This window comes from Dermacentor albipictus, chromosome 1, assembly GCF_038994185.2.
Source record: "Dermacentor albipictus isolate Rhodes 1998 colony chromosome 1, USDA_Dalb.pri_finalv2, whole genome shotgun sequence".
NCBI classification, from domain to species: Eukaryota; Metazoa; Arthropoda; class Arachnida; order Ixodida; family Ixodidae; genus Dermacentor; species Dermacentor albipictus.
Window position 1 is genome coordinate 9,272,628 of NC_091821.1, and position 26,817 is coordinate 9,299,444.

General features: G+C 47.7%; 1 protein-coding gene across 4 annotated transcripts in view; it reads right to left on the reverse strand.

Annotated features, from left to right (window-relative positions):
- Positions 1-26,817, reverse strand: part of Cad99C (cadherin 99C) — a 213,135-nt gene that overhangs the window by 71,800 nt on the left and 114,518 nt on the right. For all 4 annotated transcript variants that reach the window (XM_070538905.1, XM_070538899.1, XM_070538913.1 and 1 more), the window contains one exon: positions 7,166-7,251. In XM_070538905.1, the coding sequence (XP_070395006.1) occupies positions 7,166-7,241 (76 nt within the window). In that variant the 5' untranslated portion in view covers positions 7,242-7,251. The remainder of the gene's footprint in view (positions 1-7,165; positions 7,252-26,817) is intronic.

The window sequence follows — 26,817 nt, forward strand, 5'->3', positions numbered from 1 at the left end:
TATACTGATGGATCAACTACATCAACCAGTTCCGGTGGCGCTGTAGTTCTACCAACAAGGAGAATAACCCAGCGGTTCAAGGCTTCCTATGTCACTACGTCTACAGCTGTAGAGCTCGCGGCTCTCCGCGACGCGCTTCGTGTCATAAGTGCTGAAAGTGCTAGAAAATGGGCAGTCTTCTGCGATTCAAGGCCGGCCTTGCAATGTGTGCAGTCGTTTCTCCGTCATGGAACTCCCGATCAGCTCACGTGCGAAATCGAGGAACTTGTCCATCACTTACGAGAAAAAGGCCATTATATATCTTCTCAGTGGATACCAGGTCATTGCGGTATCATTGGAAATGATGAGGCAGAAAAGGCAGCTCGGATGTCAAACCAAGAAGACCGCTGCGTCCCCATTCCTCTTTCAAGGACCGACGCCGCGAGACAACTTCGCAATCTAGCTCACAAGATCGCCTTAGCAGAGTGGGATATCGCACATACAAGGCGCACAAGACTGTACAGACTAAACTCGTCGCTTCAACTCAGACCTCCGGCCGGTCTGCACCGACGCGAAGCGTCTCTTCTGTGTCGGTTGTGGCTTGAAGTGGCCTTCACGAATGCCTACTCAGCACTTATTGGAATTAATGTTAGTCCTACATGTGATGTCTGCGAATGCGAGGAGAACATTGACCACTTATTGTGCCATTGTCCTAAATTTCAAGCACAAAGACAATCTTTGTCAAACACATTCAGGAAATTCGATGATCGTCCTCTGAGTGAACAGACAGTACTAGAGCACCGTCCCCACCGATCATCGGCTCAGAAGGCAGTGAAGGCACTTTTGTGCTTTCTCAGAACGTCTGGTTTGCGAGAGCGGTTTTAACTCAAGTACTGTCCGTACACGTATCTACGCCTTCTCTCTCCCTTCTCTCTCTTCCCCTTCTCCCTTCCCCCAGCGTAGGGTGGCCAACCAGACCCTTGATTGGTTAACGTCCCTGCCTTCCTATATTCATCTCTATCTCTCTCTCTCTCTCTCTCTCTCTCTCTCTCTCTCTCTCTCTCTCTCTCGTTTCCGGCTGTTTGGTGTGCTTTCTTTTTCAGTCATGCAAGACTGATGAAATGTAACGTTCTCTACCCGTCATGTAGATATTGTAAATAAATCCCATATTCCTCGTTCTCGATGAGAACAAGTCCCTCCCTTCAACAACGTCCTCAGCGTGGATGAGTCGGACGACGGCATGGGCCAGCTACCACTTATTTCATGCACGACCCCAACTCTTACATGCCACCGGCGCCGGCAGACATGCGGGGTGGTCCACTTCCATCACGACAGAGCAGGGAGCGAGGACCAGCGGACGAACTTTGATTTTCACAGAAATAAACCGGAGCTAGGAAGAACAGAGCTGTATCAAAAAACACTTCGTCGTCGTCCCCTAACAATAGTACGAACAGAACGAGCTGGCGTCTCGAACAGAAAATAACTACTCGCTACATGAGTGGCATTACATGCACGTGCAAAGTATCACCGCCGTTCTGTTTTGTTTGTATTCTTATCTTTTAGTTTGGGCCTTTTAAGCAAGCCGCTTGAGTTTTAAGTCGCTCGTTCGCGTCTCCTAGCAGCAAGAAATAATGGTAAAGTTGACCTACACTGACCATGGTCACCCATGAGCCAGTGCGTTGAAGGCCACGTGTCTGTGGTTCATATTGTAGTGTTGCTTAATATACGGTCGCTCAGTGGCATTGGGAGGAAATAATGGTGGTCACACGCCTCTTTTCGCGAACGCTACAAACAAAGAATTGTCGGTAAATGGCTAGAATAATTTTGTACTTGTTTTCCTCTCTCTCTCTCACTCTCTTCTTTTCTTTTTATTCATATTGGTTTCCCCCACAGTACCACGCGCCTTCATCGTTTAGCGCGCGTTTTCTTGCAGAGCACGTGCTTTCTCCTCCCCCTTTTTTTTTCTTTTGCCTTCCTGCTGCGTCGTCGTTTTCTTGCGTGCAGATTTCGAAGGCTGGTGCTGCTGCCCGTCATTCGCTCCACTGCGCGCAGCTGCATTAGCGACGCTTCGACAGAGCCGAGCGCACCATCATGCGTCCACACGCCGAGGGTTACCTTCGAGACAAACGCAACAGCAGGACCTTCCGTTCCAACCGCACGCGGACATGCCTCAAAGGACAGGAAGCTTCTCGAAAAGGCTTCCCAGAAAGCCGCGGTCGGCGTTGACTGAGCGCTGAGAAGAGTCGTCGTCACCGGCGTCGGCGCTGTTGCGAAACCGGGAACTATGCGTGCTTCCTCCGCCGACTTTTGTGCCGTCGCGAGAAGTCAATCGGCCGCGAGCGTTGTCTTCGCAAGGCCCTCCTTGAGGCCAGCCATCTGTGAACGAACGCCGGCGGCCGAGCGACGACTCACGCCCCTGGAGAGAGCTCCTTCCGTGAGAGTCCATCCGGAAAGGCTATTGAAGAGGATCTTTTCTTATATATAAAAGGATGACTTCACCATTACTTGAAATTCTGATTCACACTTATGCGTTGCCCACGTATGTCCTTGAGGAAAGACAATTAAAATAGAACTGAAAAGAACGAAGCCTCGCGGAGATTCTGTGAATTACGAGCGATTTCGTTTGCTGTACCTCCTTATCTCTTTAGCTTTAGTGATTTCCGCCTGTTCATTTTTTTTTTTATTTCCGCCTGTATGCATGCATGGACTCCGCCGTAGTGTCGCGCAGCAGTTCGGTTGTCAGAATAATAACGATATATCGCGGCTTCAAGCTGGTTCGACCACGTGGTGGACAATGCGTAGAGAACCCTGCGTAGAGTCCGATGGAACAAAATCTATCTTTACTCTGTCTCGTTAAAAGCGCGCAACAAGCTCGAGCTGGCCTCATACCTAATCGGAGGCCCAATTCGTAAAGTTGGTCCGCGCAAGCGAGATTCGCCATTGTCTTCAAATCCTACCTTTGGCTCGCCGGCTAGTGCACGGGCAAGATGCGGAAACAGTCACCTCCCCTTCAGCAGACCAACAGGCATGTAGGAATGGTGAAATATAGCAATCGAATCAAATGCGAGTATTCGAAAATGTTTTGGCTTCCAATTTCGAAACAAATGCCGAACATATATTCCTGCTTCTGAAAGCAAAAAAGGATAGAAACTAAACATCGGGCGGCAGCGTAGTATACAAAAATATCTGATTTCTTGCAACAACATTTCAGGTCCGCGTTAGACTACAAGACGCTTGCCAATGAGTAAAAAGTGAATGCTTGCACAAGCTTACAGCAAGTACTTGAAGAGGCCAAGATTACAGGTGGGCTCAAATATTCTTAGTAGCCACGCACGTTCGGCAAGAATCGAAAGTTCGAAACCAAATATCAGTCGCGAATCGAATAATTTGGTTCGAAAGAAAATCGTATTCGGAATTTCAAATATTCTAAAACTGATATACTTGCATCAGGACAAGAAATTCGGCAGGTCAGGTGATGTGCAGCCAGAGGCGAAGCTTGACAGATACTTTTTGTTCCTCTTTTTTTTTGTAATATGGGAGAAGAGAGAGGCGCCGACGGCTCTAGTGCAATAAGCCGTGCAATTATGTTTTCGTGCACTGCTCTGTGAAGGGATGCTTCGTTCACTTGCGGTGTAGTGGCAAGCGGCTGAAAATCCATCGTTAACTGCCTTAACTGTGTCCTTACTACTACCAAAGGGCATCACAAACTGGCCATCCAGTACGGTGTCATGTGATTTGCAATGTCAAGGGCATTCTGAAATTCCTTTAAATGTTTGGTCACGAGCAACATTTGGAGACCATTGGTGCCGCGAACTTATTTCTTTCTTTCCTTTCTTTTCTTTTTTTTTTCATCAATGTTCGGGCACGCCGGCTGAAACCACATGCTACAGCCTATGTGCGTGTGCTCGACGAATGCAATGTATATATGGGTACGTTGCAAAGATGTGCTACAAGACCTTTTTATTTTTATTTTTATTTTTTTGCGAATGCCGTGGTTTCCATTCTCTTTCTCGCGGCTTTACGTAGCAGTTCCTTTGAGCTTCGCCATGTACTTGGTCCTTGGAGCAGCACTGGTGTAGTGGTTGGCTTGCAACGAAGACGTTCTTAGTTATCCTCCGGGACACAGACCACGACCATCTGTCACAGTGTAAGTGTGCGTATGTTGTATGCACACGTACAGTCCCAGCGGAAAAAGATTAGCGCAAGTGACTGGTGGCCGGAGCGGCAAAATTGCGACACGCGGAGCTGTTGTTCCCGAGCCCGCCGATGGCGAGAGTAGCGGATAAATAGAGATAGCGGCTCAAAGTTTCGCTCACACCGATGCGCACACTGCATGGGATCTGGAATTTTAGTGCGGTTAGCATTATTTGAGTACGTCACCCAGTTTGCGGTAGGTCTGTCTGTCCGTATCTAACCTTTCCATGCCAACTTGGGTGACTGAGTAGTCTTTAATGGGTAAAGCATCGGGTAAGGAGCACCATTCACGCCAAGTTGGGTCGCTTGAGATGTGCCGCTCTTCAATGAACGTCTTTGGCGCCAGCTTGGGTCACTGCAGGGCAGGTATGTGCTATTGCATAAGTGTCACTCTTTAATGAGAAAAAAAAAGTTCTTTAGATTGTCTCCGGTGCTGGGAGAAATCGAGCCCGCGTCATATATAGTTAGACACAAGTTACGTACGGCACTTCGCAGCGGCGCCTCTCGTTGGCGCAACGTGTCCAGAGGGAAGCGCGATAGAGGAGCCCGACTGCAGTGCACGCCTAGTACATGACGCGTTTCGGTGGCGGCACTACGGCGTGTCGCTGCATTGCTTCAGTGCGAATAGCATGACGTTGACAGTCATCCTGCGTTGGTTTCCGCCGGAATTTTTTGCCCCGCATCAGCATAATGACAGGTTAGCCTACTGAAGAAAGCCACAACGACAAGACCCATTTGCGAATCTTTCGAATAGCTATCACCACGAAAGATGAGTTTACCAGACCTATGCAAACGTGTCAGGCCTATTCAGACTGCGCAACATATCCTAAGCGTTGGTCAGTGGGTTGTTTAGCACCTGTATTGCCAAACATCCTGTCACATGCACTGCACTGAGCGTTGACAGCAGCAGCGGCGTTCAACAATGTCAAAGCGTCGCCAAAAAAGAGAAGTGGGAGCGTTGGCCCGACACGTGCTACTGTGTACTTTTCCTGTCCACCTTACCACAGTGAGCCCAACGCGGCCGACGTGAACAGAACACCGCAACCCAAACATAGTTTTGCTTGTGTTCCCCTTGTTTCGTCTTCGTCCCCCTGTTACCGTCAATTATCAACTCGACCAAGGCTCTGAACTGGTAAATTGTGTCCGAGTCAGAGACGGCACTATACGGGATGTACCCGGCGACTCGGGCATGTACCGCACCGGTATGGACGGTCGAGGTTTCTCGTGTACAGTCGTGGTCGAGAGAGCGCGGAATGCAGACATCGTTTTCCACTCCCCCGCCTCATCTGTGGCCGGATGCGGGTCCCGTTGCGAGCGTGAGACGCGCATACTTCCATCGCTGCGCCGAGCGAAACGACCTTCTCCGGCCGGCGCGGCCAAAGACCGGCCGGCCGCGCGCCGTGCGGGAAGGGAGAGCCCCGCATACGGCACGACCGTCGCGCGCGCCCATGCAAGGTGTCTGAGCGGCATCTTAACGAGTGGAAGAGTCGCACGAGGAAGTGCGCGACGCGGGAGGGATGGGGTTTCTTCGCTCGGAACAAAGGCTTCCTCATTGTCCCCGCCAGGGCGGGCCCTCCTCTCCGGCGTTGCTCCCGCCGTTTGACTCCGGCGACGAGTGCGGGCGTCTTCTTTGTCTCTGGGGTTTGCTTGCGCAAACTCGCCCGGTGCTTTCATCTTTTCCTTGGGATCCACCTCCTCCATGTGGCGGGCGTCGCGCGGCTGTTGCCGGAAGCATCGGCGCAAAACTGCACCGCCGTCTCTGACGCGTGGGAGGCGCCGCCGTCGCTCATTTCGTCGGGAGGCTAATCGCGTCCCGCAACGGTCCCCCTGCCGGCTGTCGCCGGATCAGCGGTCGACAAACCGGAAAGGCATAAGAGAGACGGGCCTTAGAAGCCGCCCAGCACGACACCGTTGCGCGGCATAATTACGCGTCGCATCGATTGTTTCCCGACTGGGACACTATCCGCCCGTTCCCGTTCGCGCTGTAAGTCCGTACCCGGTACCCGCGCTCTCTCTCTCGTGCCGTACTGCAACGCAACCACGTTTCAGTTACTGAACCTCTCTTACTTTCTTTCTCTCTATCTCTTTCTTCTTGTTTTCGTTTTCGCCTCCTGGCGCTATAGCTGCAGGGGCGCACGCGAGCAAGAACAAAAGCTGGACACCGCGACACCGCGTGGTGTTGCGCTGAAGGAATTACTCAATCTTTTCTCCTATTGTTGGCAACAAGGCGATTTCGCTTCTCTAAATATAGACCAGGAAAGCTCTTGGCCGTCTCTCTTCGGCTCTCGCGCGTATGAACGGGAGCTAGAAAACATTGGCTCGCGACGGGGCGTGTGTCCCGCACACAGTGACGCCGTTTCATAACCTCGTGTGATTACGGTTCCTGTTGATTTGGTCGGATGAATTCCGCGATGCATACGCGAACCAGTGCGTGAAGCGAGGGCTCGCCTAAGAACTTCGAACACCTGAATGCCTACTTCCTTGCTGAGAGAACGACGTTCTCTAGAAGGAAAGTTTGACGTCCGTGTAGCTCGTATCGGTAAAGCAAGAACACCCTCAAAGCGAGCCCTCCTGAGGACGCTGACAGCGGCAGAAGATATAGTGATACAGTGCACGTACAGTTCCTTCTCACGCCTTCGTTTCCTTTCTTGTCTTCTCATTCTCACCCCCCCCCCCCCCACACACACACACACTTCCGTTAGAGGGTAGTCAAAGGGACATTTTTCCTGGTTAACCTTCCTGTAGTTCATCTCCTATTTCTCTTTTTCTCTTTATATATTTCTCTCCTTATAGGAAACAGCGCGATGGCTATTGGGGCGCCAGCAGAATTGCGTTTTCTGAGAACGTTTTCTATTGAGCTTTGTTTTTGGCTTCTCCACAGCAACGCATGCATAACAGGCCAGAGCGGAATGAAAAGACGGCATAAAGTTCGTGCTGAGCAGTGCAGAACCAGAGGCGCGTCATGACGATTAGTGTGCGCCGTGTTTCTCACCTGCGAGCACGCACGGCGTGAGGCAGAGGAGCGCCAGCAGCAGTGTCCACCACCGCCGCCGGCATTTCCTTGTCATGCTGGGGACCCTGCAAAGAAAAAAAAAAGAAACGAGCTCGTTTATGCGCATTATACCAGCGTGTATGTACGCGCCTGCCGGTCTTGCAGCCCCACTGAGGCAATAGTGACACTTAGTGGCGCTGCGGGAATTTCTTAATAAAAGAATAAAGAGTATTGAAGCAGTACTGACATAAACTTTCCAACTTTTGTTTTCCTAAATGAAGATACACACCCTCAAACCCCTCAAAAAATACTAGCAAGCATCAGAATGTCCAAAATAATTTACCATAAAGCTTTTTTCTACGAACTGGTTTTGGTACCTAGTAGGTGTACGCGTCACAACACCATAACAGGCTGAATCATTCCGTTGGATCGCTTCGCAGGCGTCGGGAAACGTTCGATGACTCCTCATGTGAGCGCCGCCATGTAGAACAAACTTGCGCAACATTTTTTTATTTGTTCTTTCTTAATTTTATTTTTTTTAATGAACAACGCCTTTATACCTATCGTTATTGCGACACGATGTCAGCAAAATTTCTCGTTGTCATAACGTCCCGATAATATCGATGACGCTGGGTTCGGCATTTCGAGACAACTTCAGTATCAAATTAACATGCAAGCGTTTCCCAAACTTGCAAAATGTCATTCGTTTGCATGCGACGCTAGAGTTTCTGTAGCTTGCAAAATGGGTTGCAGTCCTCCTTTAAGCGAGGCACAGCACCGGGGTGTGGGCCAGAGAAGTGGGGTGCTGGCGGGAAGCACGAAGTGCACGTCGGCAAGAAAGAAACACCCACCCACGCCAACTTATACGACGACGCGGAAAGTCGGCGAGCGGACCGCACGTCTACGCGCGGCCATCGAGTGAGCCAAAAGAGGAAAGAAAACACCGCGATATAAAGAAGCGGTGACCTTGTTGACGCCGTTCTGGCTTTGTGTTTGTTTATTTGTTCTCGTGTAGTCACTTACCACTGGCTACTCGAGCTGGGTTCAAGCGTGGCACTCAATGCTGCGCACCGACCAGCGCGACGATTCTGCCGACGCTATCGAAATGGCGTCTAGTAAGCAGCGTTGCAATTGGAGCGCCGGCAAGCTCTCGGATTTGTTACAGACACCGCTGATCTGGGAGCAGAATTAAAGGTACTAGCATCACCACCGACTCAGGCGATCCATGAAACTACTCTTGCTACGTCATTTTCGAGACCACTGTGAGCATCAAAGAAAGATTGGCACGTGTCATCGTCATTACGTGTATCACGCTCAGACACCGTTAAATTTAGTGCTACAGGCGTACAATATCGACCTTTGACAGAAACAACTGAGCACATACGTATACGTATACTACTGAGAGATATATCAGACAATAAGAAATGTTTGCCTGGCTGACAGCCTGGGATTCCACTCCAGATGTTGGGTGCAAGATATGATGTACAGTCAACTACGAAAGTTTACGGACCACGGGATCTCAGAAAACAATCAATTTCTGAGCAGCATGTAACAGCAGTCAGTAAAAGCGAACATCACAATATTGTTCACATATACCGGTAGAGGCTGTAAACGCGAATACTAGGCTACGTTGTGAGGGTGCGCAGATATTCAGCTTTTTCTCAGGTTTCGTGTTCCGTATTGTTATGCGGTTGACTGTACACGGTGACCAGACAAACGCATAGACACACACACACGTACTGTTCATGAAGTCTCATTAAGGCCAGTAGTTCTGAAAGAAACAAAATATGAGAACTGCTTTCGTTCCGCGCAATGTGCAAGCAGTGTTTATTCAAGGGCCACGAATCTCCCGCAGTTGCAAGCTTAAGCCACGGTACAAATGCCACGCAGCCTCCAGAGTTTGTCTGCCCGACGAATATCGACTGCAGTCGCACCAAACATGCTGCAAATCCCCAGGAACACTGAGCAATGGACCTAATACTGAAGTGGTTAAACTGGAATAGGTGATGCATTGTGCTGCTGAGGAAATATAAATATCTTGAGTGCACGTGGCATTCTTTTCTGCGGCCATCACATATTGGACTCACAGATCACAAATTCTGTAAAAGCTAGCAAAAGTAACCGGTGCTGTGTGACGTTGCCGTGCACTTCTTGCCTCAAAAATTACGTTGTTAACGCTGTATTCATAGTTTTCTTCGCGAATCAACTAATGCGGCCTTGACCGTTTAATCACGTCTTGAGCAAGTATGCACAAAATATTGGCGGCTAGGAAAAGGCAGTATATACCACAATCCCAACATCTTGTCATGAATTATCTCGATTTGCCTCGGCTTGTCCTGGCTTCCAACGCTCCAGGGAAGTTTTCGCCCACTGCCCGAATAACGAGACCACTTTGGGGCAGCGATGTTTCGTTTGGGCCCAGCCACGAGGACTTAAGCGAACTCGCGCTCTGCGTATGCGCAGTGACTGACGCACAGCTTGTTAAACGCAAAGCGCGCAAAGCCGCTGGCGTACGCTATTTCTAAAGCTCTCTAATGACTCCCAGTGTCCGACCCTCCGTAGTTGCTTAGTGGCTTTTGCGTTGTACCGCTAAGCACGAGGTCACGGAATCTAATTCCGACCGCGGCAACCGCATTTCGATGGAGATGAAATGCAAGAAACGTACGCGTACCATGCATTTGGGTGCACGTTAAAGAACCCTAGTTGGTCAAAATTAATCCGCAGTCGCTAAGGCGTGTCTCATACAGAAATCGTGGTTTCGGCGCATAAAACGCCAGAATTACCTTAATAACTTAAATAAATGTGGCCGTCATTCTTCACAGGCTACTGCAACTTTTCACCTTGCATAATACCCGCGACACGTACGCGTTGCACATGTCCGTTTCAGCAATTATTACAAGTATGAACATTTCAGCTGGCGCGCTTATAAGCCATTACTATATGCGTAAGTCAACACCTTGGCGTCCTGATACGACGTTGCTCACTTGCGATTGGCTCCTCTATATACGACACACTACCGCCAGGCCTGGAGGCGCGACGTTTCGACACTGAAGTAGATACATCAGAAAATTATTGTATACTTAATTAATATGTTTGTTTATCTATGTTAACTTGCCTTTAATGTATGCTTTAATGTTGTCACCTCCCTTCAGAAGAGTAGGCAGGCGTTGTGCCCCTTCCGGTGGCAGTTGCCAGCCTGCCCCTCGCTTTCCCTTTCCTAATACCTGTGTATATGTGTATATGTGTTCAAAACAAATAATAATAATAATAATGTATACTGTGCCCTGGCAAATCAGTTATTGCGGAAACCTTCAAGCTGCAGGAAGTTTCATGAAAGTGAAAATTACCCTGTCCACCCGAAGCAAGGTGATAGCTTCAAGCTACTCTCGGGTGGATGACAATTTTGCCTTTCACTCAAGTTTATGTAACAAGCGTTTTATCTTAAATGGTCCGAAAGCTCATCCCACCCCGAAAATCTCGCAGTTTATTTATTTATTTATTTATTTATTTATTTATTTATTTATTTATTTATTTATTTATTTATTTCAATGCTGCCGGTATGCGTTCGAGACTTTAGGCAGGACCGGGTTACAAATCCAACACATGCATTGAATGCATACAAAGGAATACAATAGAAGATACGTAAACAGCGGCAAAGCTCTCAAGAGGAAGCTTAGTGCACATACTGTACCATAATGTTCCAGAGAATATACAGGAGAGGTGCTTCGGAAATTGCAATCAAGGCTCACGTACATTGGATCACTCTCTTATGGTTTCTATGTCACCTAAGTAAGACGATACCGTCGGGAATTCAACAACAGTGGTGGGAAGTGAATTCCTGTTAGTTATACTTCTTGGAAAAGAACAATATCAAAATATGCTGGTGTTACATGCGAGTCACCTTTGTTTAAAATTATAGGTCCGCGTGGGCCGTCGGTTTGCGTCACTTAGGTATGTGTCCTTCCAAAATTGCAATTGTCCGAGGTAAAGGAAATAAAGAGGTTTCATTCGCTCCCGTTGTCGCCTAATTTCTAGCTTTTCGAGGTGAGCGTTATCTAAGAGAGCTGCGGGCGATGCTTGCCAACTGTATTTGTTAGAAATGAACCTGATTTTCTCTGTATTTTTTCCAATATTGAAATGTTTCTGTTTGCGTGTGGATCCCACGCAGCTGCATAGTATTCTAGTAAAGGCCGAATAAAGGTTTCATATGCCATAATTTTGGTTTCTTGCTCAGACTTATCCAAGCGCCTTCTCAAGTATCCGAGCTTTTTCATGACCTTCCTTTGGATATACAATCCAAACGGGGATGCGGCTCTCACAAAGCACCACACATCGGCCCTTAGCCACATTCATTTCTCACATTACGCCAAAACCAGAGTTGCACTAATGAATGAAAGAATAAAATGGTAACTCGAAGTGCATTACCCTCGAAAAAATTTTCAACGTGGATAAGCTCCGGTAGATATTGACTTAAACTTCACAATGCCATCAAGTGCCGTAAAAGTTTCAAATAGAGAAACAGAGAAATATGCTAGTTTTCGCTGCTGACTAATTTCTTCACAGCAGTCGCGCTTGCAGTTCTACACGCCTTATGATGTATATATAGATGCCAGGCAGAGTTTATGTAGTCGCTGTAGAATTTTTCCTCGGTAGTTGTTTTCTGTATACATATAAATAAACCCCGGACAGTGTCAATCATAGGAATAAGAAACGCTTCGGTCACTCATACCACACTCAGCAAATTTGCGCATTCTCTCTTTTCGTCTTTTTCCTTGAGCGCTGTTAACCTAACTCACATTTGCCTAACTGAAATATGGGCGTATGTCGACGCATCTGATGACACGCTAAAGGGCGCGATGGTGAACCCGGAACAACTTAGACTGCCTCTGCGAGCGATCAAACTCGCACGCGCCAGAATCCCCGATCCGAAGTAGATGGGGGGGAGGGGGGGGGGGGGGCATTGCAACGGCGCCGCAGCAATTCCCTGCCGACGCCGTAGGTGAAACAGCGGGTCTCGCGTGTCGGCGCCAAGGAGGTCATCATCCTCGGTCGGCTACGAAAGTTACTAGTGGGAACTCTGGCGATACTGCGTACTTTATCTGCAAGCATGGCGGTTAAGTCAGCAATAAATTGCTGGCTGCAGTATACGCGGATTTGCCTACGATTTTCGTCCTTCTATAGCTTCGAGTGGCACTGCGGCGTCGCAGATTGATAATTTTCGACAAAATGTTGCGTTGCAGAGGCAACAGTTCGCCGTGATTATGCATTCACGCCTATTCTGAGTGTTTTCTCCGTTTACAAAAAAAAAGTAATAACAAACAAAAAACAGAATTGCTTAGAAATGCGCGCCAATACAGGCAGCTACAGCGTATAGTAAATGAACTCACAAGAATGTCTCATGGCACTGTCACGACGATTAGAGAAATCCACGCAATAACCATCGTTCCCCTTGTAGCCGAATGACCGCAACGTCCTGCCTGTAATAATTTTAATGCATTGGAGACCCTGTGGGCGACGACGGCATCCGCACGGCCGCGTGCCTCATGATAGCTGTGCCCGCGCGCTGCGTTTCAGAGACGCGTCGGGCGCGCCGCGGAGACCGAGAAAAGAAAAAAGAAAGGCAGCGAGAGCGCCGCATTGCATCACTACATTGTCCCAGGCGTCGGCGGTCAGGAGCGAGCGAAGTGGGCCGCGCCGCCGCCTCCGCCGCTGCACTGCGCCACGGAGAAAAAAGCGAGGCACTGCATTCCGCTTCACAAAAGACGACGCCGTATACGCAGTCACTGCCGTGCCTTCTTTCTGGGCGGCCGCTAGAAGTTTTTTGAAGTTTTCGAGTCTTGAAATGTGAAATTTATTTTCGCAGTTATACGAAATAGCAGCTCGCATCTGCACAAACATATACTTGTGAGCGCGGCTGGGCAATATACGAAGCATCGTATACAGGCACGATATTTAATCGCGAGTAATGCGTCTAAATCTTTTCAGATGCGGCACCAAAATATAGATATAATCAGGCGACGATAACGTATAAGGCATATGAACTAATGAAGATTGGTATAGTGCAGAATCAATTGTACAAAATTCTGGTAATTTACTTTCCGTGGCCCATGACCTTTACTATACATTGGTGCGGAGTACGGATTTAACCCCTCGAAGTTAAATGGAACATAGAAAGAAAGACTTCTTTTTCCGTAATTACTATATGTTGCGGGAATGAAAAGTGCCTCACCTTTACGCAGCGTTCGCTATTTAATGCGGCATTTTAAAGACATCGGGAAAATTCGCGTTCTTGTTGCGTGAGCGCGCAGCCATCCGACGCGCATCCTTATTCCTACTGCGTAGGAGCGTGGCAGGATTGGCCCCGCTGCCAGCGAGAGCCTGAATACGTAACGACTGGGCCAGTAATGGGCACTGTGACGTGGCCGTTAAAGCAACCATACCTTTCACTAAGTGGTGCTCGACTGCCGTTTTATCTGCTACAAGGGCAATTCCAATGCGCGCCAGGGATGTTGCCGCTTGAGGAAAGCTCTCGTTACGTGTTCTGCTATATAAAAAAAGACTTAGTGGCAATCGTGACGCTAACTGTAAGCTGCCAGCTGCAATTGCGAAAGTCTGTAGTCACGTAGGCCTCAGGTGACACAAGCTCGGTGGAAGTTCAAACGGAATTTACAAGCAAATCAAAGGTGAAAAAGAAAACGCACCGCTCTTTAATCTCTGCTGCTCAATCTTCGCCACCGCCGTGTAGGAATGGGCACTGTGTCGCTCGCCAGCATAAGAACCTGCTCTATGCGGCTTTCATTAGTCCTCAAATTTTTACTCTCGCTGAAAGCTGCTGTTGTCGCTGTTGATATCACCTGATAACATACACGGCAAGTGACATTGTAACAAGCCACTACAGCATCTCATTTACATCATCATCACCAGCAGCAGCAGCAGCAGCAGCAGCAGCAGCGGCAGCCGGAGCTGGTTTTATGTCACTGCAGGACGAAGGCCTCTCCCTACGACCTCCAATTACCCCTGTCCTGCGCCAACCGACTCCAACTAGCGCCTGCGAATTTCCTAATTTCGTCGCCCCACCTAGGGCCAGACAATGAAATCTTCCTTACCTCAGTAAGGAAGCCTTCATTGCAGTGAGGCTTCCTTATGTCACTCTGAAAGGTTCCTTACTGAGGCGCCCTCGGTGAAGGCTTCCTTGGTGCTTCCTTGGTACTTCCTCAGCATAAGAAGCCAAACAATGAAATCTTCCTTACCTCACTAAGGAAGCCTTCATTGGGGTGAGGCTACCTTATGTCACTCTGAAAGCTTCCTTACTGAGGGGCCCTCGGTGAAGGCTTCCTTGGTGCTTCCTCAGCATAAGGTAGCTCCAAAGCTACCTTCATGCGTCCTTACGCCGCTCCTGGCCCTGAACGAGCGCTTCACCTCACTGCTTAACCACGTGGCATTCGCTTGCGCATGCTCACTGTCGCCCACCTGCGGAGAAGCGCGAGTACGGTACGTCTTGCCAGGCATGTTCGTTTCAGTCACGCGTGCGGCATGCAAGCATTGCTAGGCGTTGCTAGGCGTTGCAAGACGCCGGCGTGCCAGCGTTGCTGGAGCACATCAAGTTTTGCACTGTAATGCGCAACTTTTTTTTAACTTTAGTAAACGAAACTAGAAGAAAGCGTCCACGCTTCTCTATATTAGCTATTCAATTTAAAGATTGTGCGACGATACAACATTTTTAATAGAATAATGGTGTTCGCGGAAAGATTTCAAGAGATAATCTCGAACCCAGGCACGCGGCAACCGCTCCTTAGGTGAGGACGGGTGAAGGGAGCTTTCAGAGTACGCTTGCTTCCTCAATCGGTCCTTCGCTGTAAGGAGGCCTCACGTAAGGTTAAGAAGCGCTCGAAGGAAAGGAACTATGGGTGTTGGAATATTCGGAATTTCGAATACGAATCGAATATTTTCCATATTCGAAGCGTATTCGATTCGAGAAATGCATGTTCGGAAATTCACGAATATCCAAGGACGGCCGAATAACGGTGGAAACGGCGAATGTTCGGATAGACTGCGAATAATTGAGCAATTAACCAATTGTATGCTTGCTGCGCATTCTCCTAAGAATATGTTTATTAACTGAGAACTTCGCATGATCCGCTCATTATCTGTATGCTCTGTTTCAGTCTATCTGCTTCAGGCATTTGAGACATGATCAGTTTCGGTTTCTTTTTCACCAAGCTTTATAATTCCAATTATTTTGGAATGCCCCATTGCCTTGAAGGTTGCAAAGGCAACTCAGGGTTGCCTTTGCAACCCTGAGTTGCCATTATCTGTATGCTCTGTTTCAGTCTATCTGCTTCAGGCATTTGAGACATGATCAGTTTCGGTTTCTTTTTCACCAAGCTTTATTATTCCAATTATTTTTGGAATGCTCCATTGCCTTGAAGGTTGCAAAGGCAACTCAGGGTTTGCTAACATTGATTCAAAATGTATCAAGGCTCTTTGTGCGAAGTGGAAATTTGATGAAGTGGCCAGCCTAGGCATGTTTCTTGATCCGCGCTTTATGGCCACAGTTCATCAGGCATCTGGTCAGATGATCTGGCTGAAAAACCTTGTGACAAGGGAGCTCCAGGAAGCCGTCGTGGAACACCGTGGGGACACCGCCGTGCCAGCGTCGACTTCGTGTCCACTGGTGGCATCGAGTGTATGGAATGCTTTTGACGATCTAGTGATGAACAAAGAGAAGACACATTTGGCAGCTGCCCCTGAGAGGGAAGTTACAGACTACGCGCAAAAGCCTCTTCTGGAAAGGGGCATGAATCCTTGTGAGTGGTGGCAGCCCATTGGCCGCTTCAGGTACCCGCTTTTAAGTGCACTCGCCCGGAAGTACTTGGCGATCCCTGCCACTTCAGTTCCTAGTGAAAGAGTCTTTTCTACCGGTAGAAATGTGACAGTGCATAGAGAGCGTTTACTTTCTGGCCATATTGAGCAGGTAATTTTCCTTCACGACAATCTGTAACAAGCGTTTTACCTCACTGAGGGCATTACCTGAGTCCATTATCTATAATTGAGTACCTCTTTAATTTGAAGCAACCTTGTAAAATGCAATGTTATTTTTAAAAGGGTAATAAAGCTATTGTTACCTCTCTTGCAATTTTTTAATACTACACATGTATTCGATATTCGATTCGATATTCGAAGAGAGTTCTTCGCCTTATTCGTATTCGATTCGTAATCGAAAATTTCAATATTCGCACACCCCTAAAAGGAACGTTTTATTGTTTGGGCCAAGCTACCTTCATGCGTCCTTACGCCGCTCCTGACCCTGAACGAGCGCTTCGCCTCACTGCTTAACCACGTGACGTTTGCTTGCGCGTGCGTGCTGTCGCCCACCTTCGGAGAAGCGCGAGCACGGTACGTTTTGCCAGGCACGTTCGTTTCAGTCACGCGTGCGGCATGGAAGCGTTGCTAGGCGTTGCTAGGCGTTGCACGACGCCGGCGTGCCAGCGTTGCTGGAGCACATCAAGTTTCGCACTGTAATGCACTGCTTCTTTAGATTTAGTAAACAAAACTAAAAAATAGCGTCCACGCTTCTCTATATTAGCTCATCAACTTAGAGATTGTGCGACGATACAACCTTTTTTATTGAATAGTGGTGTTCTGGTGTTCGCCTAAAGCTTTTAAGAGGTAATCTCGAACCCAGGCATGGCGGCAACCGCTCCTTACGTGAGGACGCATGAAGGGAGCTTTCTGAGTATGCTTGCTTCCTCCATCGGTCCTTCGCTGTAAGGAGGCCTCACGTAAGGTTAGGAAGCGCTCGAAGGAAAGGAACGTTTCATTGTTTGGGCCCTAGTCTTCTGCCGTCCTCGACTGCGCTTCCCTTTTCTTGGCACCCCATTCTGTAACGCTAATGGTCCATCAGTTATCTAACCTGCGTATTACATGTCCTGCTCAGCTCCTTTTTTTTTCTCTCTCTCTTAATGTCAGTTAGGATATCGGCTATAACCGTTCGCTCTCGGATTCAAACCACTCTGTTTCTGTCTCTTAACATTATGCCTCACATTCTTCATTCCATCGCTCTTTGTGCAGTCCTTAACTTGTTCTCAAGCTTCTTTGTCAGTCTCCAAGTTTCTGCCCCATGTCAGCCTCGGTAAAATGCGCTGATTGTACACTTTCCTTTTCAATGATAATGGTAAGCTTCCAGTCAGGAACTTACAATGTCTTCCGTATGCGCTCCAACCCATTTGTATTCTTCTGTGATTTTTCTTCTCGTGATCAGAGTTCCCTGTGAGTAGTTGACCTAGGTAAATTTACTCCTTCAGAGACTCTAGAGGCTGACTGGCGATATTGAACTCTTGTTCCCTTGCGCGGCTCTTGACCATTAACTTTGTCTTCAGCATATTAATCTTCAACTCCACTCTTACACTCTCTATCTCTGTTAATGTCCTCAATCATTTGTTGTAACTCGTCTCCAGTGTTGCTGAACAGAACAATGTTATCTGCAAAGCGAATGTTCCTGACCGTTGATCCTTACTCCTAAGCCTTTCCAGTTTAATAGCTTGAATACTTCTTCCAAGCACACAGTGAATAGCATTGGAAAGATTGTCTCCTTGTCTGACCCCTTTCTTTATAGGTGTCTTCCAACGTTTCCTGTGGAGAGTTAAGGTAGCTGTGAAATCTGTGTATATATTTTCCAAAATATTTACGTAACTGACGCGTATTCCTGGATTACGTGGTACCTCTATGGTGTATCATCGATAGATTGTCTTTGTTTTTCATTATGCTTTTTTGTCTTTTTTGCTGTTCAGTGTGATCCATCTCGACCAATACACGTTTCTGTTATACCGTGTGTCCCAGTTGGTTAGCCAAGCCATTCAACAAAAAAGAAAAGATTTTAAAAACATACTGTAAGATACAATTATAAGACCTACAGTATTCCGACGTCAGTGGTCTGGCGACCGAAGGTCTTAAAATTACGTTGCGACATCTCTTCTTAATCTTTTTTTTTTCGTTGAACACCTTGGCTAACGTTAGTTGGCGCGCCCTATATATGACCATGTAGGCGTGCAGCTACACAATCTTTCCGTTTGATTTTTCTTTCCCCCTACAATACTACACAATGTAAATCAGAGGCTAACATTTGCAGGTATTATTTGACTAAGCGAGAAGGTGTAACTGACGCCACTTATGATGCTAAACATTTTTACACGTACATATAATAGGCAAAAAAGGAGAAAAAGAAACCTAACCTCAAATGCAGCGTTACCTTGTCGACACCTTCTGGGCGAGATTTTTTTTTTTTTGGATGAATAACCGATTTATTCACAGCAACTCAGGTTCAGTACATCCCTGCAGGCACGTGCTTGCCAGTGCACGATCATTCGCTGGCACTGCGTGCGTCGTACGCGAAGCGAATGGAGTTACGGCTATGAGGCGCACTGAAAGCAGAATCGAATATTGAATGCGCATACGGCGTCCTTGAGACGATATCAAACGGTGCAGACGAGAGAACAGTACGGCGTGTGGGAAAATGGCGTGGTAGCCAAGCGGATTTGCAGCACGCCTGCATAAAAAGAAAAGAAAAAAAAAGTAGAAGAAAGCAAAAGTGCGGAGCGTGCCAGATTTTTCAACTCCCTCCAGTGAATTGGTATGCAGATTTCCCTAAAGGCAGTCCCACCACCGCGCGGTCTTCTCTAAAGCTCCCCGACGTGGAGCCAAACTGTGCCGCTGGGACGACCGGCCGCGTGCCAGCGAAAAAAAGAAAAAAAAAGTCGCTCTTGCGTTTTTTTCACGCTGCTTCCACACGCGATCAGTGCATTGGGCCTCGTCTTTCACTCAGGGGCCGTATTCGCAGCCTCGATAGTTCTTTTTTTCTTTCTTTATTTTTTTTGCACAGGCGACGCGCTCCCGAACCTAAACGAGACGGCGCACCGGACGGCGCGAGACATGACCCGCCGCGCCGAACAGGGAAACGCCTCTCGCACGATAGCGAACGCTTCTCGAGCAGAACGGGACAGGCTCACAAGATACAACGACATCACCAGTGCATATTTGAACGCCAGAAGGATATACCCCCCGCCGAGTCCCAAATTGAACAGGAGGCAGGCCGTCGCCTGGCGACAACTCCAGACAAACACCTTCCCTAATCCATTCCGTCTCAAACGCATCTTCCCAGATAAGCATCAGGACGACACGTGCAAATTGTGCCAGGAAGGACCAGCAACACTCAAACACATGCTGTGGGAGTGCAATGTAGTTATAGGAGGGATGGCAGTTACTCCGGAGACCCTGTCGTCGAGGTGGGTCGCCGCTCTGCGCAGCTCAGACCTCGGAATCCAGACGTGGGCAGTCCAGCAAGCCCGTGAGGCGGCGTTGAGGCAGGGCCTTGACGTTCCTCCATGGGAGACCTGAGCCCGGGTCGCGTTAAACCTTGCCGGACGTACAAGAAAGTTGTATCCATCCAACCATCGCTCTGCTCACTTTCCAAAGCGCTGCCTGCTGCCCGACGAGGATATGTCTACGTCTAAATATCACCTTCCGTTATCCACTCTCCCCCCCCCCTCACCTTTTCTCCTCCCTATTTTCTTTTATTTTGAATGGCGGAATTGTCGTTCCATGCTAGCCACGCAATGCAACGGGGAATTACGAAATGTGCTTTCTTTATAGATACTTTCCGTTTAAGAATTCCCAAAGCCCGTGACGTAACGGCGAACCCTGAATCGCACGGATGTGGGAAAGTAGTAACGTGTCTGTCATTGATTAGCTACGAGTCTTATCCAAGAAACGCAAAAAAAGGGAACATGTGACAGACATAACGTCATGTCCTCGCTGCACTTTAAGACACGTCACGTGTATTCTCGCGTACACCGTTCTTTAAAGCAGCCGCTTTGTTTGTGGGTCACTCTGATGACGTGAAGCTCGATTAGACTATAAGCTCGACAGTGACACACCCTAAAATCACTCTACAAAGAGCGAGAGAGAGAGAGAAAACCTGTTATTAAGTCGTTTATTGTCTTCTGGCATATTTTACGCTGCAATTTATACTCCATGGTTGCGTGAGCTACAGAAGACGACACATTCCAAGTTGTGACGTTATCTCATCTCAACATCTTCTGGCCGCTTTATGGAAATTTCACGACCAACCATTTGTATGTTCATATAGACCTAGATAGAGATCTTGCACCTAGAAGAAAGAAAGAAAGAAAGAAAGAAAGAAAGAAAGAAAGAAAGAAAGAAAGAAAGAAAGAAAGAAAGAAAGAAAGAAAGAAAGAAAGAAAGAAAGAAAGAAAGAAAGAAAGAAAGAAAGACGTTCTCACTTTCTTTGTAGTACTACGGAACCAACGTATTAACGTGGCAAAGGTCTCGATAAAGTTTGGAAAACGAAGCTCTGCATACGCCTTTTCGAGCCAGCGTTGAACACCTCCAGAAGTCTAGGCAGCGTCATCCATAGAGGCGCACAGAATTCCGAGGTACACGTTTTCAATACAAACTGTTTAACTAGACTACGAGTACTGCACACTGTACTCTCTAAATCACGACGAAAGAAGCAAGAATAGAAGCGTAAGTGTTTTTTTTTTCCTTCTTGCGTTTCATTTCACGTTTATTTTTATTTTATTTTTATAATTTTATTTTTAGTGGCACGAGCACTGAGTGACACTCTTGTTTCTCGCGCAGCACTTCTGGTTCACCTCCTGAGACGACCGAGGAGGAAATTCAAAATAAATAAGAAAAATTTTGAAAAAAAAAACAGTACAGTACAAAACTCTTGGGTTTCATTATAGATATGATCTCAGAGCATAAGTTTAGTTACAAGTTGAGTTACTGAAGTGTCTGGAATTATTAGAATTAATTATATATCCTTGATTACCACACACCAAAGCACAGAATCGCAGACTTTAGAGATCCGCCACGATTTTGGCGAGTGACACAGCACCTAACAATGCATAGAAAGAAACCTCTTGTAATCTGGCATTGTGTTTTGTTCATATTGATGGCTGCCTTTTGTTTACTTCCTATGTACCACATTTTCTTTTGTACCACTCCCCTCTATAATGCCTGTGGCCTTGAGGATATACTAGATAAATAAATAAATAAAATAAAAGTAAATAAATTGCTCGAAACCCAGAAGTATAAAGCGGAAGTAATGACGTCACACAGAAGAAGGTGGTATGATATTTAACCAGCTAATTAACGGAAAACAGTTGCCTCCGAGTTGCGTTCGTGCGTTGCGTTCGCCTAAACTTAACCTAAAGGACACCAACGCCGAGGTGCGAGTGCCAATAAGAGACACCTAAGTCAAAGATTAGGATCGCCTACAATTTCTGTCGATGATCGTGTCACCGCGATAGAAACCTACAGATATGTACAGGTCTAGGCTAATTCGAGGTCTTACCATGCTGTGGTCACTGCAGCGCACCTTGCCGAGCACGTCCACATCTTGTATGATGCCAGGGTTAGCGCAGAGTATGAAGTCTATTTCATTTCTAGTCTCGCCGTTCGGGCTCCTCCACGTCCACTTTCGGCTATCCCGCTTGCAGAAGAAGGTATTCATTATCCTCATATTATTCTGTTCCGCAAGCTCTGCTAATAACTCTCCCCTGCTATTCCTAGTGCCTATGCCATATTCCCCCACTGCCTTGTCTCCAGCCTGCTTCTTGCCTACCTTGGCATTAAAGTCGCCCATAAGTATACTGTATTTAGTTTTCACTCTCCATCGCCGATTCCACGTCTTCATAGAAGCTTCCGACTTCATGGTCATCATGACTGAATGTAGGGGCGTAGACTTGTACAATCTTCATTTTGTACCTCTTATTAAGTTTCAAAACAAGACCTGCCACCCTCTCGTTAATGCTATAGAATTCCTGTATGTTACCAGCTATATTTTTATTAATCAGGAATCCGACCCCTAGTTCTCTTCTCTCCGCTAAGCCCCGGTAGCACAGGAGGTGCCCGCTATTTAGCACTGTATATGCTTCTTTTGGCCTCCTAACTTCACTGAGCCCTATTATATCCCATTTACTGCCCTCTAATTCCTCCAATAGCACTGCTAGACTCGCCTCACTAGATAACGTTCGAGCGTTAAACGTTGCCAGGTTCATATTCCAATGGCGGCCTGTCCGGAGCCAGTGATTCTTAGCACCCTCTGCTGCGTCGCAGGTCTGACCGCCGCCGTGGTCAGTTGCTTGGTCAGTGACGGCGGATCCGGGTCATGAGACGGAAATAATCAGAAGAATAAGAATGGGCTGGGGTGCGTTTGGCAGGCATTCTCAGATCATGAACAGCAGGTTGCCATTATCCCTCAAGAGAAAAGTATATAATAGCTGTGTCTTACCAGTACTCACCTACGGGGCAGAAACCCGGAGGCTTACGAAAAGAGTTCTACTCAAATTGAGGACGACGCAACGAGCTATGGAAAGAAGAATGATAGGTGTAACGTTAAGGGATAAGAAAAGAGCAGATTGGGTGAGGGAACAAACGCGAGCTAATGACATCTTAGTTGAAATCAAGAAAAAGAAATGGGCATGGGCTGGACATGTAATGAGGAGGGAAGATAACCGATGGTCATTAAGGGTTACGGACTGGATCCCAAGGGAAGGGAAGCGTAGCAGGGGGCGGCAGAAAGTTAGGTGGGCGGATGAGATTAAGAAGTTTACAGGGACGGCATGGCCACAATTAGTACATGAACGGGGTTGTTGGAGAAGCATGGGAGAGGCCTTTGCCCTGCAGTGGGCGTAACCAGGCTGATCATGATTATGATGATGATGATGACGATGATGTACAGGTCGGTCCACTCTTAGATGGAACACGCGAGCGCATGGCTCGTGCTCCGCGCAGCGCCATGTACGGTCAGCGACTACAAGCAAGCGCATGCGCGAAACCTCGCCGGGGAGGCGCACGCCGCGCGTCGTCTGCTGCCCCCATGGCTCGCCTATGCGCGGTCATCTTCAGCCGCGGTTGCGATGAACGCGATCTAGAAAAAGCAAAGCCATCTGGATGCTAAGAGCATAGAAATGAACGAGCTTCCAAAACGATATACGCGACACGAAGTGCTGTTTTTCTGGACGAAGCTTTGCGTCAGGACGTTATCGCTCGACAGTTCGAAACACATTCACTTCGTGCATGGAGCGTGGCGACTGACTCAACGAATCCAGTGACACCGCAGTTTGTTTTCGGCACTGTTGCGCGCGGCATGTTCCAGTGATGTCTGGCTACGACGCCCTCAGTCTGCCGAGTTGTTGGAAGATACGAAACGCCGTGTAACGCATTGGGATGTATCGTTCTTCCTAAATGATAGCGAGGGAGTGACACTAATGTATATAAGCAAATACATACAGAATAATTTGCAGTTGCCGACGGTGTTATAAATGCGTTTCCGTTCGCGGAATGCTTGCGCGATGCGTCGCACAGCGACGTTATTCGGAGTGTCCGAAGATACCGCTCAAAGAAGCATAGTTCAGCCGGTTCTTCCGCATGCTTATTCGCATTCTATGCCACTGCAGTAGAAGTGAGTGTCATTATGTGCTTTCCACTTCTCACGGATAGCACAACACTAAATGTTTCCACTTCAAGCGGTCAAGCTGATGCAATTCATAGAGCACTACAGACATGTTGCGCTCGCCGCTTATGTTGCCGGTGACGGCACTGGTACAGCCGTATAGTTTACGATGTGAGCGTGAAGTTAGAGGCAAATGAAAGAAACTAGCATTGATGTACCTGCACCAATGGTTTTCTGTGGGTTCGCGCTACGGCTCTAACGGGTACATTATTTTGCATGAACGGCGATCTGCAATTCGTGCCTCGAGGACTGATACCACAAAACAGGTGAAGAGAGATGAAAAACAAGGAACTCACGAAAAGACAGACAGCATAAATCAAGGAGGAGAATCCTCAGGAAATATTCGCATGAAGTTCTTTAACAAGTGGCGAGACTGGCGAATCAAACTATAGCCGATTGTTCAATGAACTTGACGGCTCAGAAAGTGCTTTGCAGATGGCGTAACTTCTGCACTGATCCTCATCTTTTCCTAATAACATGATATTGTGGGAGAGGTTTCAGCGTTAGGTGGCAATGACTGTACTCATTGCCTCACGGCTAGAAAGATAGACTCAAAGAGCATGTGTACGCATACGATGTTCTGCACACGAGTTCCGGAAACCACTTAACCTAAGGCAGGAAAACGCACAAGCATGTAAAAACATGCAACAGTTCCAACAGTCAAGAAAAAAAGTACTTATAAGTGTCCGTGGAAACACACAGTTGAAAGTTTTGCAGACGCGCGGGCCATAACTACGCAGCCTACCACATAACTACGTATATCATAGTTTCGCCAGCTTAAACTTTCATGACGAATACGTGCTTCGTTTTCTCTAGGGCGCGCGAGGATACCAGGCTATCGTGCCGATGAAGCCGAGGCACAGCAATATTATTATCGGCTCGCGCCTAAAAAACAGGGCATCGTCGCTGGCGTATACTACACTATATGTACACGCGACCGGCGGTCAGTCCCCATTCAGCATAGGCCTATCCACTCTGTGTGAACGCGAGCGCCGACCTTTGTTTCCGGTCGTCTCGGTTTTAAATCGGACCTTTTGTTTTGCCGAAGCGAGCCGTAATTCGAATGTCCGCCCCTCTGTAGACTTCCTCGTATCCTGTGCACCACGCCACACTGAAGCTTAGCTCCATGAATAGGCCACCGCGCAATGCGAACACGTCGCGCAAAGAGAAGCGAGCCGGAGGTCGGTCTTTGTGAGAGTGCGTCCACCACACTGGCGCCCCCCAGTTGAACTCGAAAAAAAAAAAACTCGAACCGTGCTTTTTATTTCTTTTTCATTTGCATTCCAGTGGCACGCTTCTTTGAAATACACGCTGCCCCAGCCCTTTTCTCTCTCTCTCTTTCCCTGCCCTGCGACTCTATGTCTCTCCCTGCTGCCCCCTCCTCCCTCTTCACCTACTCTTCCCCGCCCCTCTCGCCTGCACAATGTCCCGTAGCCACCGGCAAAGCGGTGCCCGCGCGCTGCCGGACGCGAGCGCGGATTATAAACTGCAGCCGCAATAATAAAAAATGGCGCCCGGACACATCCCGCCCTTTTTTGCGGCCGCGGGGCTGGCCCGTCGGAGGGAGAGGCGGCGCGCGTTTTAATTAGCATTCGCCGGGCGCTGCGCACCGACTGAAGGCGACGACGTGGCGAATGTTTGACCCCCATAGGGCGGTATTATACGCGGACCGTCGCCGACGTGGGCGCGCATTGTTCGCCCCGGCGGACCTTGCATGCCAGAGCGTAGTGGTCTGCAACTGCCCGGGCATGGTTCTACGCACGCACGTACGCACGCACGCACCCACGCACACACGCACGCACACACGCATGCACGCACGCACGCACACACACATAATGCGCTGAAGGGTGGCGATGTCGGCGGGTCGGTAATTTTTGCTTCTCGGGCACGATTAATGTTTATGAGAGATCAACGGCACTCTGGCCTTAAACAAGGCAACAGTTGATAGAAGGCCAGCGCCAGTAGAGTAGCCGCGAAAATGTCAGTGCCGAGTCACGCGCAAAGTTGTTTTTGTCTGAGACAAACCTGCCAATCACTATGTCAGCGAGCAGTGATGTGTTCTAGATTAGGTATCATTACGTGGCTAAACGGGGTAAAAAGGAAATAAAAAAAAAGGGAAAATCGAAAGTGATTCGTCCGCGGAGCCAAATGCAGATAAGAAAGCGTCCTCGCTCGCTGTCCCATGTCAGTAGCGGTTTAGCGACTGCTCCGTCTCCCCACTGCCTCGTTGAAGTGAATGTGAGGGAGGCTAAGAATGGCAGGTGACATAGTCCCACCCACCTGGTCCACTACTATATCGCAGGAGAAAGCTCGAAGCCGAACAGGAAAAGTATGTAATGCGAAGGTCACTAGAATCGATTCTGATGTTATATTCGAAATAATACAGAACTGGAAATTGGTATGAAGTGAGTGAAGAGGAAGCAAAAGTAGTAGACATAGGGAAAAGAAGGAAGACCGTTGAAAATTACGATAATCATGGAAAATTACGGACTCCCTTTTAGTTTTTCTATAATTTGCATATATAGACTGTAATAGCAGCGTATGCAGCTGTAAGTGTTCTTTTTGTGCATGTGTTCTTTTTTTCCATTAAGAACAATGATGATGATTGAAATTTCACGCTCAAAGTTCGTAAGGCTTATACTGTAAGCTTTGCTCAGACGCATACATGAAGTTGATGAAAGTAGTGAGACTAGTGCGATAGAGAACAATTCCTAAATAAATGAAAAAGAAGAAGCAGCAGAAAGTACATATTGAAAATTTGAACATCCGTACGCGACAACAAGAGCTACCAATCACAACACACTATAAAAACATCAATGATCAAGACTGATTCAAGAAATAATTCAATTTGACAAACAAGAACTCGAGCACTAGACAAATCGACAACATTAATTTGAAGTCAATTACGCCTCTATAATCTTGAACATTTCTCGAATCTCTAACACTACAGGGAAACAAAAAGAATGTTTCAACTTGTCGCATATCGTACGACAAAGGGCCGGGTACACTTGCCGTGGTCATTTCTAACAGCATGTTGGGACAGCTACATCACCTAATTAGCTTCCTCAATTTTTTTTTTCGCGATAACGTAAAATAGAAATTGAAAGCAAGGAAA